The 20,025-nt window shown below is 36.5% G+C and overlaps 1 protein-coding gene across 4 annotated transcripts in view; it reads left to right on the forward strand.

Annotated features, from left to right (window-relative positions):
- ARHGEF12 (Rho guanine nucleotide exchange factor (GEF) 12) overlaps positions 1–20,025 on the forward strand; it is a 147,035-nt gene that overhangs the window by 115,243 nt on the left and 11,767 nt on the right. For all 4 annotated transcript variants that reach the window (XM_008570202.1, XM_008570203.1, XM_008570204.1 and 1 more), the window contains 8 exons: positions 3,175–3,307; positions 3,614–3,649; positions 3,986–4,140; positions 8,763–8,909; positions 9,980–10,065; positions 13,836–13,961; positions 15,602–15,716; positions 17,462–17,562. In XM_008570202.1, the coding sequence (XP_008568424.1) occupies positions 3,175–3,307; positions 3,614–3,649; positions 3,986–4,140; positions 8,763–8,909; positions 9,980–10,065; positions 13,836–13,961; positions 15,602–15,716; positions 17,462–17,562 (899 nt within the window). The remainder of the gene's footprint in view (positions 1–3,174; positions 3,308–3,613; positions 3,650–3,985; positions 4,141–8,762; positions 8,910–9,979; positions 10,066–13,835; positions 13,962–15,601; positions 15,717–17,461; positions 17,563–20,025) is intronic.

The raw sequence follows: 20,025 nt of genomic DNA on the forward strand, positions 1-20,025 counted from the left end.
AAAAGATAATTTTGGTAATAGACTAGAACTTAAAAATTACCACTAAATTATATATTATACTTGGGGACGTTAAATAAGTTATTACATGTATCAGGTAAGAATAGGGTCCTATGAAAAAGGAATGTTGAAAGACAAAAGCTTTTAAAAATATGACTGTTAAATATAATACAATAACTATTATATTAGGAGTCAATGGTGTGTGATAAATTACCCCAGAATTTAATGGCTTAATACAAAAAACATTTATCATCTCGCTTTTTTGGGGAGTGAAGAACTTGAGGGCAGCTTAGCTGGGTGGTTCTGACTTGGGGTCTCTCATAAAGTTGTAGTCAAGATATTATCCAGTTATCAGAGAACTTAAGAGAGGTTGAGGGACCTACTTCTGTGCCCGCTCAGGTGACTATTGGCAGGAGGCCTTAGCTCCTTGCTGGAAGCCTTGGCTCCTCACCACATGGACTTTTCCATAGTGCTGCTTGAGTGTTCCATGACATGGTAGCTGACTTTTCCCAGAGTGATCCAAAAGACAGAGCAAGAAGGAATCCCCAATGTCTTTTATGACTTAGTCTCTGTAGGTATACGCTGTTACTTCTTCAAGATAGAAGCAAGTCACTAAAACTTGCCCACACTCAGGGAGGGAAGAATTAGGCTCCATCCCTGAAAGGAAGAATATAAGAAAATTTATGGACATATTTTCAAGTTTTCGTATTTCCTCACAACTACCAATATTTAAAGGATAGAAAAGAAGTTTTTTTTTGTTTTTTTTTTTTTTCCTTTTTTTGTCTTTTTTCGTGTCCGGCAACGGATCGCAACCCTCAGTGTCGCGCCCGCACCGGACCGGGACTGGCAACGGGATCGCAAACCCCGGTGCCGCACCCGCACCTCGCTCAGCCAGTGAGCAGGAACCGGTCTGTATGTGGGATCCGAACCCTCGGCGGGAGCGCCACCATGCTCCCAAGCGGCGCACTGTAGCAGTGCGCCACCGGGCCGGCCCGAAAAGAAGTTTTTAAAAATAAATTTAATATACATTTTTTAATAAAATTGTTAAAAATAATTTAAAAAATAAACTCAAGGAAATATTTTAGGATGTATATCAGAAATATCTAAAGATAGATATTTGAGAGATTCTGGAGAAACTTTTCCAGCTTAAAAAACAGAAAGAAATTTGAGAGAAAAGAATTCTACATCTATCTTTCTCACAAAACGTCAACAGAGGACATGGAGGAGAAATAGAGAAACAATAGGAGAAAGTTTTCCAGAGTTGAAAATGAGTAAGTGTGGGGCCAGCCCGGTGGCGCACTGCTACAGTGCGCCGCTTGGGAAGCGCGGCAGCGCTCCCGCCGAGGGTTCGGATCCCACATACAGACCGGCCGCTCACTGGCTGAGCGGGGGCAACACCGAGGGTTGCGATCCCGTTGCTGGTCCCGGTCCGGTACGGGCGTGACACTGAGGGTTGCGATCCGTTGCCGGTCATGAAAAAAGACAAAAAGACAAAAAAAAAAAAAGAAAATGAGTAAGTGTCTTCAGATAGAAAGGGCTCAACTATAATGAATGATTTTTTTAAAAAATCTGTCTAAAATGTCCTTGAGATTTTCAATGCATGAGAGATAAATCCTAAAATCTTTGAAGAGAGAGAAAATAGGGATTATGCTGCATCATGTTTCTCATCATAACACTGGATGCTGGAATACAAAAGAGCAACAGTGCCTCCAACTTTGTAAAAGAAAATAGTTTTGAACTTAGAATTCTATATTCATCCAAACCATCCAACAAATATGAAGAAAGAGCAAAGACTTTTTCAGATATGCAAGGTTCTAAACTTTAACCAAAATGCACCCTTTCCTTGAAAATTTTTTGAGGATACACACTCCAGAAAAATTAAGAAAGAAAATGTCATGGGATCCAGGAAACAGTGGAGAAACCCCGGGAAGCAGCAAAGGGCAGTTCTATCATGATGGTTTTGTCACAGGCTAAGGGAGCAGCTGCTCCAGATTGGAACACAAGGACGTCAGGGATAAGAAAAGGGAATTTTAAGCAGTTGTGATAGTATGAGTTAGTGGATGAAAAAAAATTTGAAACTTGATAAAATTATATAACTTAGCAATAAAGAAAGATGTTTAGAAATGCTATGAAAAATAGAGTTGTTCAAAAAAGTAAGTCAAGATCTAAACTTGAATTAGGATAAAAAATGGGCTATCTTAAAGCAGTTGATAGTATATAGACTTTAATGTAATAAACATTCCATTTCAAGTGTCCCAAAGTTCTATCACTGGACCAGTAGAAAAGAAAATCTTATCTAGCATACCTCTTAACCTGGCAGGAATAATATGTATATGTACATTGTATATTTTATATGATAATATGTATATTATAATGTAAGCACTCTTTATTAATTTTCATACTTTTAGAATCATCCTACTAGGCAAAGCACAGAATATTTCATTGTGGCTGTGCTGCAGATCAGAATATAAATATAAAAAGTCCTCCTAGTGATACTAGTAAAAATGTAGCTGAAAGAAATGAAAGGTAAAAGGAAGGAAATAGAATTAGAGGGAGGGAGGTGGACACTAAATACCTAATCTGGCATAGAAGAGAGTTGAGATGCTAACTCCTTGATGGAATAAAAATATAGATAGCTCATTTAAAGTTAGGTAATAACTAATAACCCAGCGAATAATAATAATATAACAATTAAATTTTGGGAAGATACGGAGGGAAAGTGAAGGCAGGAAGTATAAGTGAGCAAAATTCTCAGAGGGGAAGGAAATATAGATATTACATAAAGATGATAATTTAAGAAAAAGAAGTAAGAGGTTATATTATTTGGAGTTGAATCACTATAATAACTAAAATTTGCACACATGAAGAAGGATCGATACTGGAGGTAGAAAAGGATAAGATGTTAAAATGTTGTGCCTCATCATACATTCTTCTGAACTCTGTGAGTTGTTGCCATGTCTTATGTTGATTTTTAGGAAGCTGCTTTAAAAATGATTTTCTGTTTGTATTTTAGTGTATTTAAAATTTTTGTATATTAAAATTTTGGTTCTTGCTAACTAGTAATTGTTTAAATAAGAATGTAGCTCTGGATTAGGTTGAAGCTCTTCTGGGGACTAATTTTTCTTTGTTATCAGTGACTTTGTTACTCTTTGAATGTCTGATGTTTTGTTTTTTCAGGATCAAAGCAAGTTGGAGAAACACCAACATCTGGAGACTTCTTAGATGGCATACCCCGTACTCCCAATACTGTCTTTGATTTCCCACCTCCTCCATTAGACCAAGTACAGGAGGAGGAATTCGAAATAGAAAGGTAATTCAGTAATACCTTAGAGGGGTTCAGGGCATTGCTTAAAGTTTTTAAAATTATATACCATTTCTATACTTGGTAGCACTTTTTCCCCTATGTAATGTTTTGAGGAACAAGTAGTGCTTGTTGGTAGTAAATATTAGATAGGTACTGAAATTTTTCCAGTTTCTTTTATGTTAAATCATTACAATATCCAGAAGAACTGTATATCAAGCCACTGGAGTTTAACCCAGTTTTGAGTACCTTTGGTATAAAATTCTTGATCACCATTTTGTTTTCATGTTGACTCCTTACTCTCCATTATTTCAGGGTGACTGAACATGGGACACCAAAGCCCTTTCGGAAGTAAGTAAATATTCAGTAGCTTTCAATAAAGGCTAAGAAGGTTAAGAAATATAGCTTTTTTTTCTCTAACATCCCAGTTTTAAAGGAAAAGAAACCCTGTACAACAAACTGTTAGACAGTATAAAAGAAAGTTCTTAATAGACACAAATAATTCAGTAGATACATATTGAGGTGTATATAACATATATAAGCTGTTTTGTAGGAGAGGATGATGTTTCAGGCTCTGTGCTAAGTAAGATTCAAAAATCTGACTGATTTACTGTAATATAAAAACTTGTGCTATTTCCAATTGTCCACTTGAAGTCCTCAAATAGAATTCATTTTTTTCTTCATTAGGTTTGACAGCATTGCTTTTGGAGAAAGTCAAAGTGAGGATGAACAATTTGAAAATGATTTAGAGACAGATCCACCAAACTGGCAGCAGCTTGTTAGTAGAGAAGTGTTATTGGGACTAAAACCTTGTGAGATCAAAAGACAGGAAGTGATTAATGGTGAGTTTAATCAATTTGTTGTTGTTGTTGACATATATTGAGTTTTATCAGAGTAATGCAAACCCCTGAGCCTGGGAGTTTGCTTTAAAGTTTCTCCTAGCCGTTTGTTTCAAACAAGCAGAGGAGTTCCAGTTAAGATGGCAGACTAGAGGTGCCCAACTTACAATCCTCCTGCAGAAGGGGTCCAGAGCAAGGAATGGAAAGCTGGGATCAGCACAAGAGGAATTCTCCCTTGAAACAAGAAGAGTCTACTTTGTCATGAGCACTTCCTAGCAGTAACCCCCTTTTGCTCCTGCCCCAGCCAGTCCTCGTCACCACTGATGTTGCCAGCCTCAGGGCCCTGGATCCATCTCCCCCCGTGGGAGTTTGTGCCCCTGCCTACGCCACCTGCAGCTGCAGCCCCAGCTTCTGGAGCTGCACAACAGGTGGACCTGGCCCTGGCCACTGCATAGCCTCTGGCCACAGACACTAGAGTACTGTGCAGCCTGGCCACAGCCTCCAGAGCCCCTCCTGCACAACTTCCACCATGGGAGCCTTGAGCCACTGGGCAGAAGCCTCTGGAGCCCCACTTCTTGTGACTCCCACTGCAGGAGCCTTGAGCCACCTGGCAGCAGTCCCAGAAGCCTTGCCCCTTTTGGCTTCCACCATAGGAGCATTGAGCCACTCAGAAGCAGCTCCCATGCTGGATTCTACCAAACTTTTAAATAGGAGTTAATAACAATCCTTTCCAAACTATTTCAAAAAATTGAAATGGAGGCCATTCTCCCAAACTCATTCTGTGAGGCCAGCATCATCCTGGTACCAAAATCAGACGAAGATACAACAAAAAAAGAAAACTACAGACCAATATCCTCGATGAACATAGACACAAAAATCCTCAACAAAATATTAGCAAATAGAATACAGCAGCACAACAAAAAGATTATACATCATGATCAAGGGGGATTTATCCCAGGGATAGTTTAAAATATGCAAATCAATAAATGTGATAAATACCACATCAACAAAATCAAGAACAAAAACCATGTGATCATCTCAGTAGATGCAGAAAAAGCATGTGACGAAATTCAATATCTCTTCATGATAAAGATTCTCAACAGATGAGGTATACAAGGTAGCTATCTCAACACAATAAAAGTCATATACAACAAACCCACCACCAATACCATCCTGAATGAGGAAAAGCTGAAAGTTTTCCTTTAAGAACAGGAACAAGAAAGCAATGGAGCCAGCCACCTGGGGTCCTGAGACGGGGGCTGAGGGCCTCACGCCCTGCCACTGCCAACAACTGGGCAAGCAAGGGAGCCAGCCACCTGGGGTCCTGAGACAGGAGCTGAGGGCCAGCCTCCCCTCCCTACCTCTGCAACAACATCTTAGAATGTACTTATTAGCTACCTGTGTTTCTTAGGAGGGTGTGACTTGTCTGCTCATGTCCTTCACCAAATTTCTGCTTAGATTTTTCTGATTCATTTTTAAGAGTTCTTTTCATTAAGAATGATAATCTTTGAGTATTAACTTTACTCCTTATCAATTGGATTTAAATTTAATTTGTGATGTTTTCCTTCATTTCTGTGTTGAGAAAATAATTTTCTATCTAAGCATTAAGTAAAAAATAAATAAAAAAGAACAGGAACAAGACAAGGATGCCTGCTTGCACTACTCCTATTTAACATAGTATTGGAAGTACTTGACAGAGTGATTAGACAAGAGAAAAAAATAAAAGGCATCCAAATAGGAAAAGATGAAGTCAAATTGTCCCTATTTGCAGATGACATGATCCTATATATAGAAAAACCTAAGGATTCTACAAAAAACTCTTAGAGCTGATAAACAATTTTAATAATGTTGCAGGATACAAAATTAATATACAAAAATAAGTAGCGTTTTTACACTCCAATAATGAACTAGCAGAAAAAGAAATCAAGAAAGCAAGCCCATTTACAATAGTCATGAGAAAAGTAAAATACCTAGGAATATGTTTAACCAAGGCGGTGAAAGATCTCTACAATGGGAATTACAAATCACTGCTGAAAGAAATTAAAGAGGACACCGAAAGATGGAAAGACATTCCTTGTTAATGGATTGGAAGAATCAACATAGTGTAAGTCTCCATACTACCCAAAGTCGTGTATAGATTCAATATGATCCCCGTCAAAATACCAATGACATTCTTCACAGAAATAGAAAGAACAATCCTAACACTCATATGGAACAACAAAAGACCCCAAATAGCCACAGCAATCCCGAACAAAAAAAAATAATGCAAGAAATACACTTCCTGATTTCAAATTATATTACAAAGCTATAGTAACCATAACAGCATGGTATTGGCATAAAAACAGATACTTGGACCAATGGAACAGAATAGAGAACCAAAAATCAACCCATATATTTACAACCAACTGATCTTTGACAACAGCACAAAGAACATGCAATGGGGAAAGGAGAGCCTTGTCAAAAAATGGTGCTGGGAAAACTGGATATCCATATGTAAAAAAATGAAACTAGATCTGTACCTCTTTCCATATATCAAAATCAACTCAAAATGGATTAAAGACTTAAATATAAGACCTGAAATTTTAAAACTTCTTGAAGAAAACATAGCGAAACACTCCAGGATGTATGACTGGGCAAAGATTTTATGAGTAAGACCTTGAAAGCACCGACAATGCAAGAAAAAATAAGCAAATGGGATTATATCAAACTCAAAAGCTTTTTCATAGCAATGGAAACAATCAACAGAGTGAAAATACAACCTACAGAATGGGACAAAATATTTGTAAACTATGCATCTGACAAGGGATTAATACCCAGAATATACAAGAAACTCAAACAACTTTACAGTAAAAAAATAATCTGATTAAAAAATGGACAAAGGAGCTGAATAGATATCTCTTCTCACAGGAAGACATACAAATGGCCATCAGATACATGAACAAATGCTCAACATTATTAATCAGGAAAGTGGAAATCAAAACCACTTTGAGATATCATTGCACCCCATTTAGACTGTTTATTATCAGAAAGATAGAATAAGAAATGCTGGCAAGGATGTGTAGAAACTGAGATTGTAGATTACTACAGCCATTATGAAGAGCAGTATGGAGGTTCCTTAAACGACAGATAGAATTACCATACAATCTAGCAGTCCCACTACTGGGTATATATCCAAAGGAATGGAAACCATCATGTCAAAAGGATACCTGCACTCCCATGTTTTTCATGGTTTTATTTAAAATAGCCAGGCTATGGAACCAACCTAAATGTTCATCGATGGATGACTGGATAAGGAAAATGTGGTATATATACACAATGCAGCACTACTAGCCATACAAAAGAATGAAATTCTGCCATTCACAGCAACATGGATGAGACTGGAGAAAATTATGTTAGGTGCAACAACCCAGTTGCAGAAAGAGAAATACCGCATGTCCTCACTCATAAGTGGGAGCTGAATTCATAATTAAACAACAGTAAAGAGAGAGAGAGAGAGAGAAGAAAAGAAACAACCAGCAATCACAATAATATGTTGAATTTTTAAAATGAGAGAACAGAACTGTGGTTACTAGAGGTAAAATAGGAGAGAGAGAGAGAGGGAGGGGGGGTTAATGAGAAATTGGTTAATGGACACAAAGAATGATTATGTATTGTAGTGATGGATAAGCAACTATATTGATTTGACCATCACACATTGTACACAGCTATTGATAGTCAACTTTTTACCCCCAAAGTATGTATAATTTATTATTCTTCAATAAAAAATAAATTGGAAAAAATAAAAGTAAACAAGAGAAGATTAAACTATGTAGATCCTCGAGCTCTTCAAGAGGAAAAGGTGTTTTCCTTCAAAATAATTAAGATTCATAACATTATAGATCTTAAAGTTGAGAAATCATTCAGACAACATTTGCCCCATCACTTTACTTTCAGGTTAAGGTTTTTTTATGCATAGATTATAAATGGGGAAGGTAAGGCTCAAGGAGATCAATTGAGTTATTCAAGATCATACAGCTAATAACTGATAAGGGAAAAATTATGATTCAGATCTTCCAGTATCTAAGTGTGGTGTTCTTTATTTACCCTAGCATGTATGTAACAGATATGTGGCATGGCTGCTGTATCCTCTTCTGTCCTTAGGATGTGATTTGAATAAATATACTCCCTGACTCTGATAACATTGAGACACAGTGAAATTATAAGTCTGGATCTAGAAATGAGGGCTTATAGGCAAATTAGATAACCAAATGTACAATTATTTCTGAAGGTGGTTCAAGTTACAGGCTTATATGATATTGGGGCTTACAGTTTTCTCATGTTATAGTTGTGATAGGTGGATATTATTGTAAACAGATGAGTTTGGAGATATGTTGTTAACTTCTAAGTGCAAAATAGTTTTGAATGATATTTTTTATTTGTCAGTATTCAACTCTCAGAGCCCCTGTGTAGGAGAATTTCATGGAATCAGAGTGACTCCAGAGACATTTTATCCTTTCTGAATAATAAATAACTTATTATATAACTCATTTGCTACGTAATTCCAGCTAGAGACTATATTTGGTCCTATGGAATTATTCTAAGTTCTAAGCAAGACAACATTTCATATCTCCTTTTTTTCTGCTTAGAGTTGTTCTACACAGAAAGAGCTCATGTTCGAACACTGAAGGTTCTTGATCAAGTGTTCTATCAGCGAGTGTCCAGAGAAGGAATTCTGTCACCATCAGAACTACGAAAGATTTTTTCAAACTTGGAAGATATTCTTCAACTCCATAGTAAGAGAAATTGGCCCTGATCATTGTCCCTAACATTTCCAATAGAGAAAAGATTGTGAGCATAAAGGCACCGTAAAGGTGCCTTTATAAAATTTCATAAATGTATCGATGTTAGAATTCCTGAGATTATATGTGAGCATATAACGTAAATAAAGAAATGATTGGATCTTGGACTAGATCCTTTTCACACATGATCAGACTTTTTTAAACAAAGTGTTAATGTAGGATCTAAAGTCAGTGCCTAAGGAGAAAAACGTGAGTAGTCAAAATTACCCTTGAAAATGTCCTATCAATTAAAATATATATGTTTTTTAAAAAATATATGTCCCATGTAATAATATGGGTATAAATGTATTTTGTAAGTACGTAATAATATACAGTATGTAATCCCATGGTGGGATAATTTAAAAGAATTGTTCTATTGTTTATTTGCTTGGAACATGTGAGTAAATACATAAAAATTCCCCTTTGTTGGCTCTACCTGGTTGTAGTCATCTTAGACTTTTTGTAGGCAGTAGTAGGATGTTCCAGTCTTTGTAAGTCACTGTTTCTCTATGACCCTTAATTTTCAATTTTTCTTCATCAAGGATGTCATCACCACCTACCAACACCTGCCAACCAAATTGATACCTTTTACTCCTTTATGGGTAATCTTAGGTTTTACCAGTCTGCATTGTCCAGTTCAGGCTTGATTACATCCATTGCCTGTGAACATTTTGAGAGGAACAGGGAATAGAATCACCTGAACTATTTAAACTCAAGTTGTTTTTGAGCCTGGTTATTTGAGGTTAAGTGCGTATTTGATGTAACTACACTGTATGTAATGCGCTAGTTTCCAAAAATGTTGTTTTATGCTTTAGCACCTGTTTTTCAGATAGAGCTTGCAATATCTAGGTGTTATCAGCATTGCGTCCAGACTTACATTTAAGGAGATGAGAAGCAGTTATACTACTCTGAAAATCTTTTTCTTTTTTTTTTTTCTTGTTTTGGAAAGTAGCTACTTAGTACTACCAGAATTCAGTACTACTCATAAAATGAGTGTGTAATCTTTTTCTTTCTTTTTTCATTAGTTGGGTTGAATGAGCAAATGAAGGCTGTTCGAAAGAGGAATGAGACCTCTGTTATTGATCATATTGGAGAAGATTTGCTGTTCTGGGTAAAGAAATTTTCTGTTTCTTTTTAATATTTTTATAGACACTTGATGATCAGATTCAAGATTAAGTAACCTTTCCAAATATGCAAACTCATCCATTTTGCAAAGTTAATATAAAGCCGAAAAGGGTCCAGAGTACATATTCTCTTCGTTAGTCTGTTCTAATAAGTGTTCAATCAAACTAAGTTGTCTTTTTCATCAAATTAAAGATATTAGGGCTGGCAGGTTAGCTCAGTTGGTTAGAGAGTGGTGCTGATAATAACAAGGTCTAGGGTTCAATCCCTGTACTAGCCAGCTGCCAAAAACTTTAAAAAGGAAAAAGAAAAAAGGTATCAGTCCTTTGTGTTTTAAAGAATATAGAGTGAAATGGATCTTGATAAAAATAATTTAACTGATGTAGAACTTTAACTGTCTTCTGTTGTTGAGATCTTGGAGTTGTAATGTACAATATTAGACAATTATAGATCCAGAGCTGCCATCACAATAGTAGAAAAGTGAAATTACTTAACCTTATTTACAGTATAAGGAAGAGTCCAGAAGCTATAGTAGCTGTTTGTCATATTCTTTCTGTCTGACCCTGTCAGTATATATTGGACAGTGCTGTGCTAAATTCTGGGGATATAATGGTGATCAAAACAGACATTGCTCCTGACTTCGTAGAGCTTATAGTCAGTGGGAAAAGAGTTCATTAGTTATTCTAAGCATGATGAGTATAACAAAAAGAGGAGAATACAGGTTGTTATGGGCATATGTAGCAGAGAAACCTAAACTAGAACAGATACAAAACCTTCCTAGGGGGAAGGCAGTTGATTTAAAACTTTTAAGAGAATACTATGGTTAAGGCTGTGAACAATGGTAAAGTCTATGGCATAGTTCTCAAAATCTGAAAGCAGGTTGGAAGAAACCATTTAGATATGCCCATAGAAATTTAGTTCATTATATGCACTACTTGAAGAAATGCCACAAGATTTTGCTAATTCTATAATTATAACTTTTTAAAAGATTAAAGTCTAGAAAGTTGACTAAAATAATCTTCATCTTATTCCTTTCATTGGTGGTGAGATCATGGCCTGGAATCTACTAATTCAGGAGTAGATTCTGTCTTAGCCATTTGACTCATAGAACAAAAGCAAGGGATCATAATCCAGTCTCACCTTGCACTTACTGCACTTTCGAAAGCATTTTCTATTGTCAGCCCACTGTAGCAGTATTGTTATTAAGGAGATTTAACTGCCTTGAAAAGTTCAGCTTACTCTGTGGCTACTCTGTGATGATGTAGCTCATTTTGTTTCTTGATCTCAGCATAGTAGTTAAAGTTATAACTGAGTTCTGTTGGCTTGACAACATAATGCTCAACTTGAAATAGAAAACTGAAAATTTTATAATACTATCATTTCATTTTATAGTATGACATAGCATAGCATCAGTTTCCATGTCAAACTTGTATTAAAAGGTTGTACGTCATATGGGCTTAAGATATTGCATCTTGATTTCTAAGCAATATCATTTGCATCTTCTGTAAATAATGTTGAATAGCACGTGTCAAATGAGATTCATTGTTAATAAGATACAGAAGTTCAATTGGTCCTCTTATCACAGTGCATTGGACTGCATAAATTTACTACATGGTAATATAAAGCATGGAAACCTGTGAACAGAGTGAAACAAAAAAATTTCTTTTAGAGGACATAAAAAAGAAGTGTGGGCCGGCCCGGGTGGCGCACTCGGTAGAGTGCGGCACTTGGGAGCGCGGCAGCACTCCCGCCAAGGGTTCAGATCCCATATAGAGACTGGTCCGCTCACTGGTTGAGCGCGGTGCGGGCGCGACACTGAGGGTTGCGATCCCGTTGCTGGTCACGAAAAAAAACAAAAAGGAAAAAAAAAGAAGTGTATTCTTGGTCAACGTGATATACCTATAGGATATTGAGGAACAACAAAATGTAGTGACCAATCTGGTTTGTAACTATTACATACAAAGGGTTAATTTAGGGAAGAACATTGCTCAGAAATTCTAAAAGCAAAAATCATAACTAGACCCTTTAGATTTACTCCTACAATTTAAAAAAAATAGTTTTGGAGAGTATTTTTTCAGTATTGGTCCCTTAAGATCACCTTATATATATTTAAATTACTTGTAAAACTACTGTAGAACTGCTTGAGGTTAGGGGCATTATTTTCTTTTGTATACCCAGCTGCTCTTTGTGTGGTGCTTTGATTAGCTAAACTACACAAAATGCTGCCAGTCTCCTCTTTAAATATGTTGAGTGTCATAATAGAATAAGAACACAAAATTAGAGTAACTATTAAAATATCATTTTGTACATGTCTTACTTGAAGAAAAATTACCCCAAATTTATCTATAAATATTGGTAAAGGGTGTTCATTTTCTTCTATATGTGTTTTTTTGTTTTGAAAAAAGAAAGGAAAGAGAGAGAAGAAAAAGGAAGAGAAAGACTCCTCCCTTCTAGCACCCAGTGTCCACTGGCCTTGGAGGGGGTGGAGCTGGGTCCCCAATTTATCTACAGATACACTACAAAAAGACTTTTTACAAAATGTCTTCATGTACAGACTTTTGAGAATATGGCTTTAAATGAAAGATTAAATGGGAAGGTTCAATTATTTACAAATGCAGAAGTGGTATTATATTAGTCCGTTTCTGTTGCTTATAACAAAATACACGGAACTGGGTGATTTCTAAAGAAAACAAAATTTATTGCTTACAGTTTCTGAGACTGGGAAATCCAAAGTTTAGGGAACACATCTGGTGAGAGCCTTGGTGGTGGCAACAGTGACGGCAGAGTATCACATTACAAAAATGGTGGAGCGGAGAGAGAGACAGACTCTCCTCTTTTTTTAAAGCCCTCAGAACCAAGCCCCTGACCACCATTTTTAATCCATTCACTACTGCAGGGTCCTACAATCCAATCACCTCTTCAAGGCTCCACCTTTCAATTACCATAATAGGATTTCCCACCCTCTTAACAGTCACAGTGGGGGCTAAGTTTCTAATACAGAAAACTTGGGGGACACAATTCAAGCTTCATTGAGTTTGGGGGGGGGACATAATTTCAATCCACTACAGGTGTAAAAAATAGTTAACTTGACTTATATGAGCAACTATTATGAGTGAAGCACTTGTTAGGTGTTTCCTTAGAAACTTTAAAATCATGGCATATACAAACTTAAATTTGCTAATTAAAAATTATTAACGATTTTTAGCAAAAGAGGTTCATAAGCTCATTGATCTTCCCCAAGACAGCTTGAGCCTCTCTCTGCACAGGTGAAGCAGGAGTGATTTAATTTTATTTTGGCCCAGAAAAGTTACGACCTGCTCGTAGTGAGTAAGAAAGAAAGCTAGTATCTCAAGGATTTGCTTCTTGGAGCAGTAATAGAGTAATTTTTGTAAAGGTGTCAGGGTCTGAGAAAATGAAATTTTAATCTAGTTTTCACACGTTTTGTGTCTTGTATTCCCTAAATGTCAATCTTTCTATCTAATTTAGTAGTATAGGCTGAAAGGTAATAAGTTGGGGTAGGCTAACAAGCAAGAAAACATTGGAATATGATCAGAGAAGGTCTGGATGTGTCAGGGTCAGACCTTTTTAATGGAGAATGATTGATATTCCACATAGACATACGGTTTTCTGTTTCTTGTCACTTGAGAAGATGCGGAGATTGAAATGTTGAAAGGATTATGGTTGTCTCTCATTTTGCCTGGCCTTATGTAATCTTAGTATCCCATTCTCAGTTGTTTTCTTTGCATTCTTGGCACATAGTTCAGTGGACCAGGAGAAGAGAAGTTGAAACATGCTGCTGCTACCTTTTGCAGTAACCAGCCTTTCGCCCTGGAAATGATCAAATCTCGTCAGAAAAAGGATTCTCGATTCCAGACTTTTGTGCAAGTGAGTTGAAGGAGTCATGTAAGAAAAAAAATAATGTACATTTAAAAAAATCAATTATAGAATAAATTGGGGGAATTCTAAGTCTTTTACAAGGACTACATCTACATTTTGAAAAACCATGCACTATCTCTTAAATTACTGGAAGGTATAAAAATGATTTTGGAATGGTGAATAATAAAAAATATATGTGAGATTTAAAATAGTTGGCATAGAAATCCACATTGCCGTGGGGGTTTTATCAAGAAATGAGCCATATATACTATTAAAAGAATATTGTCAAAACATGAGAATGGGCTTCTATTGGGCCCCGGGAAGAATATAACAGCAGTTATATTCAATGAGGTACACATTGGTATAGTCAAAGTTTGGCCATATCCAGCCTATTGCCTGTTTTTGTAAATAAAATTTTTTTGTAACACAGTGTATTTGTTTTCTATTGCTGTATGACAAATTACCACAAATGTGGTCACTTAACACAAATTTATTATCTCATAGTTCTTGTGGTTAGGTGTACAGCTACGGCTTAGCTGGATCCTCTCTCTAGGGCTTTACCAGGCTGAAATCAGAGTGTCAGGTGGAATTGCAATTCTTGTCTGAAGCTTGGGGTCCTTTTCTAAGCTCATTGATTGTTAGCAGAATTTATTTTCTTATAAATGAATAATTGAGGTTCCCGTCTTCTTGCTAGTTGTTGGCTAGAAACCAATCTCAGCTCCTAGAAGATGCTCATATCTCTCTGCCACATGGCTTTCTTACGCAGTTTACAGGTGGATGTTTGCTTTCCTCCAAGCCAGTAGGAATGAGTCTCTTTGACATAGACTTCTTTTAAAGTCTCCTCTGATTAGATCAGGTCCTCTTAGGACAATCCCTTTTTGTATTATCTCAAAGTCAACTGATAATAACCTAATAATAAGAGTGATATCCCATCATATTCACAGATTCTATCCACACTTAAGGGGGTGGGATTATACAAGGTGTGTACACCAGAGGGTGGGAATCTTGGAGGCCATCTTTGATTCTTTACTACACGGAGCCATGATTATTCATTTATGTATTGTTTATGATGGCTTTTGTGCTAAAACTGCAGAGTTGAGTAGTCGTGAGAGAGACTGTATGGCCTGCAAAGCCTAAAATATTTACTATCTATCACTTTACTGAAAAGTTTGCAGATCGCTGGTAAAGATGAGCTGGTATATTCAGGTTGGTGGTCCATTGTACCTATTTAGAAAGACAAACAGCAAATTAGCTAACTAACTTTTGTTAAGAATGCCAATCATAGGAAATTGTACTTAGATTTTCTGAATATGTTGTAACACAAGAAGATTCACAACATGTTTTCTGAATAAAGCTATTGAAATACAAGAAAGTAAGTCTTAGAGTTGATTATGGATGTTCTCAGTCCTGGCTTAAACAGATATCAAAGAAGCCACTGCTTTAGTAATAGAGGCTCTCTTCCCCCATTATGTGATTATAACAAGCAGAAATATAGTGTGGCAATGATATGTCTTGGCATCTTTAAAAAATCTTGATTTAATAACCAGAACTGCCTACAGCATGTAAACACATGGTGAATGCGTGATACATGTTATATAATTATAGTACTAATAAGAATTACAGATTCACTGATTTCACTTTAATTTTAGGATGCTGAGAGTAATCCACTGTGTCGTCGTCTTCAGCTGAAGGATATCATTCCCACCCAAATGCAAAGGCTCACTAAGTACCCACTTCTATTGGATAATATTGCCAAATACACAGGTACAGCATTATCACTGAAATAAAAAAGCCTAGGAACAAAACAAAAAAATGTCCTGCTAAATAATCCCTCTCAGCACCCTAGTGCCTGGAGTTGGATTTCCAGATAGTATGGCAAGATTTTCTAACAAGATAAAGTCTAGTCATTTTCAGGCTGTTTGACTTAATATACTTCATTAGTAGCTCTAGCAGAGGGTTTGGCAAACTGTGGATTGTGGGCCAAGTCAGGCTCACTGCCTATTTTTGTAAATAAAGTTTTATTGGAATACAGTCACATTCATCTATTTATATACTATCTCTACTGCTTTGTGCACTACAACAACATAGTTGAGTAGTTGCAACAGAGAACATTTGGCCTGCAGAGTGTAAAATATTTATTACTTGGCCCTTTCAGAAAAAGTCTGCCCGGGGCCGGCCCGGTGGCGCACTGGATAGTGCGCTGCTTGGGAAGCGTGGTGGCGCTCCCGTCCGCGGGTTCGGATCCCACATACAGACCGGCTCCCGCTCACTGGCTGAGCGAGGCGCGGGAGCAACACCGAGGTTTGCAATCCCGTTGTCGGTCCCCGGTCCGGTACGGGGGCAACACTGAGGGTTGCGATCCGTTGCCGGACACGGAAAAAAAAAAAAAAAAAAGTCTGCCCATCTCTAACATATATTTGCTTTGAAGAAGGTTTATATTGGGTTGAAGAGATGTTTTAATCTGTATATATAATTTTATTAAGTTAAACCAGTGTATCATAATTCCAACTTTCCTGTTTTGAAAAATGAAGTGAATCTGAGTTTCTAAATTTGAGCTTTAAGCTTTAAATTAGTTTTAATTAATAATTTCATGCAATAAAACTCCTGTTTTCCTATGCCTGAGAATTTGAATACATAATTGGGAAGTTTGAAATTATGGTATCTGGTAACAGAAGTGGTTTATATGCATGCACATTAATTTTTATACTTTAATATATCTGTTTGGTTTAGTTGGACTATTGTTTGGAGGATTATAGTACTAAATATTCTGATTTTGATAATCTTTACATTATAGACACGATGTAACCTCAACACATTTTGGTGAATTTCATCTTCTTTTTAATGATACTAATATTGTAATCTATTTTACTTATTTAAATATAATCGCAAAAGAAACTGTTTTGGAATTATTTTGGGTTGTATTATTCAAAAACATTGCTTAACAGGTCCATTGGACATAATCATGTAGGCCATGCACTGTGAAATTCCAGGGGGAGAAGGGGGAGTCCCATTTATGTAGCTTACAAGGTGAATGAGACCCGTCCCCTGGAGTGTGTAAGATAGTGTCCCTGATACTTTATGTAAAGCATTACTCTTTGGAATTTGGGTTCTATACTGTGGTTTCTTTTTAAAAATTAAAATTTATGTTTTAAGGTACTGTCATAAAAGTCTTACCTGTCCAAAGACTACCTGAATTGAGACTCTGCCATAGGTTTAACCTGGCATAAAAATATTCAGCGTCTTAGTATGTTCTTATAAGTATTGAAATAAAATGAAATCATACATGTGTATACATGAGGGTTTATGGAAAGATTAGCATTATCTTTTAATTCCAATTTTCCATGAACTTTTTTTTTTTTTTTTTGGTTGGCCAGTACAGGGATTGAACCCTGGAACTTGGTGTTATCAGCTCCATGAACTTTTTGAAGTATCCTCGTGTGTATATATGTATATTTATTTATTTTCTAATTTTCTCCATTTCACATTTTGGATTTCTTCCTCATATTTAGAATGGCCAATGGAAAGGGAAAAGGTGAAGAAAGCTGCAGATCACTGTCGTCAGATCTTAAATTATGTAAATCAGGCTGTCAAGGAGGCAGAAAACAAGCAGGTAAAAAGGGAAGGCAAGGTGATACAGGATGGCATAGGGAGAATATTAAGTTGGTATTACTTGGAATCTGTGAAATGATAATTGAAACTATCATTACATAATTGATGGGCAGGGCAGTTAACTATTCACATTGGAGGTTGGTCGAGATCTATTTGTGATGAATATCAGAGTTATATTTGACTTTTTGGAGCATCTCTAGCTGCTTGTTTGCTCATTCATTCATCTGTTCATTGAACAAACATTTATAGAGCATCTACTGTATGCTGGGTGTAGAGTGGTTGAGAAAATGAGCATAATAACTACCCACACTGATTTTTTTTTTAGCAGGATTGAAAGGCATTTAACAGAGTATAGTGCAAGCATTTTGTATCAGTCGTGATAGCTGCTATGAAGGAGGATTTTAGGGTGCTATGAATATGTAACTAGGGAGCCTAGCCTAGTGTGGAGAAGTTAGGTGGTGGCTATCTGAGAAAGCCTTCTTGAAGAATTGACATTTGAGCCAAGCTGTGAAAGATAAGTGGGAATGAACCAAAACAGTGTGGAAGGGGCAACCCTAGAGGTAGAGGGAGCAGTGTGTATGAAAGTCGTGACATAAAAAGAAAGCATGGTCTATTTGAGGAACTGAAAGATTTGATTAGTGTGGATCATGCCTACAAAGCAAAATTAGAGTGGTATAAAATGTATAAAACGAGGTAAAGAAGGTCAGGGCCAGATCATACTGGGCTCTTTAGACCTTGTTAAAGATTTTGATTTTTATTCTAAGAGCAGTAGGGAGTTCATTATAGACATTTAAGAATATAGTACTCAAATTTTCACTGTATAAGTATCACTCATATTATTCTGTGGAGAATGGGTTGAAAGAGGAAGATAGTGTATTAAAGAGCCAATTAGTAGTCTGCTGCAACAGTCCAGGATAGATGAGGGTAACTTAAGCAGTTTTAAAGCAGTGCAAGAATTGGAGAAGTATTTAGAAGTGAAATTGACAGGACTTGGTGACTGATTTATAGAAGGATTTGAAGGCTAAGTAATGTCAAGAATAAATCCCCAGGTTTCTGGCTTGCATGTTTGGATGGGCAGGATGAGTGGAGGAACCTCAGATTTGTGGGGAAGATGATGAGTTCAGTTTGGGATATCAAATGGAGATATGTAGTCACCGGATGGCTATATGGATCCACCTCTAAGAGGACTATGCTGAAGATAAAAATTTTAAATTGTGAGCTTATAGAGGCTAAGTGAATCTATGGACATGGATATAATTTTTTAGGAACTGAATATGATGACAACCCTGTTAATGAGGCTGTAGGAAAATAGGTACTTTCAAATGTATTGTTTGAAGTGTAAAATGATAAAACCCCAGAGGGAAATTTGGCAATATTTATTTAAATTAAAAGTGTGTATACCCATACATCTATTCTTTGACCCAGCAATCCTGTTCCTAGTGATTTACCCAAGAGAACTGAATATATATGGCCCACAAACAGACTTGTACAAGAATATTTATAGCAGCTTTATTCATAATAGCCAAAAACTGGAAACAGCCCAAGAATTCATCAACAGGAAGAATGGATAAACCAACTGTGATATAGTCATAAAATAGAATACTGTCAGTGATAAAAGGAATGAACTACTGATATACACAACATGGATGAATCTCACAAACATTACCCTGAGTGAAAGAAACCAGACACAAAAGACTACATACATATAATTCTATTTATGTGAACTTCTAAGATCAGTTGCCACTGGGGATGTGCGGGTAGAGATTAAACTAGAAAGAAGTATGAGGAAACTTTCTGGGGTGATGGTAATATTTCATGTCTTGATAGGAGTTTGAGCTGCACAGGTTTATGCATTTGTCAGAATTTGTGGAAAGGTATACTAAAAATGTGTGTATTTCATTGGATGTAAATTTTCCTTTTTTTGTTTGTTTTTTTTTGGTGGCTGGCTGATACTGGAATCTGAACCCTTGACCTTGGTGTTATAACACCCTGATCTAATTAACTGAGCTACCCAGCCAGCCCCAAAATTTTACTTTTTAAAAAAGAACTGTAAACAAATACTGAATTCTTGTTAATGATATGCATGCTAAAATGTTTAGGGTTAAATGTATTTACATCTGCAATTTACAGTATTTTTAAATGTGTCTAAAAAATAAGATGGACTGATGGATAGAGGGATGACTAGATGGATAGATATATAATAAAACAAATACAGTCATCCCTCCATATCTGCAGGGGATTGTTGCAGGACCCCCCACAGATACCAAAAGCAGTGTTGCTCAAGTTCCCCAGTGTAGCAAATGTTAATTGTGGAATGTAGGTGGTAGTTAAATGGGTATTCACTATGTACATTCAGACTTTTCGGTGTATTTGGAAATTTTTGTGATGTTGGGGAAAAATGCACATACCCTTTCATTCAGCAATTCTAGGAATTTATTCTACAGACATATGTACACCCAGGTAT

The sequence above is a fragment of the Galeopterus variegatus genome, unplaced genomic scaffold, assembly GCF_000696425.1.
Source record: "Galeopterus variegatus unplaced genomic scaffold, G_variegatus-3.0.2 Scaffold580, whole genome shotgun sequence".
Lineage (NCBI taxonomy): Eukaryota > Metazoa > Chordata > Mammalia > Dermoptera > Cynocephalidae > Galeopterus > Galeopterus variegatus.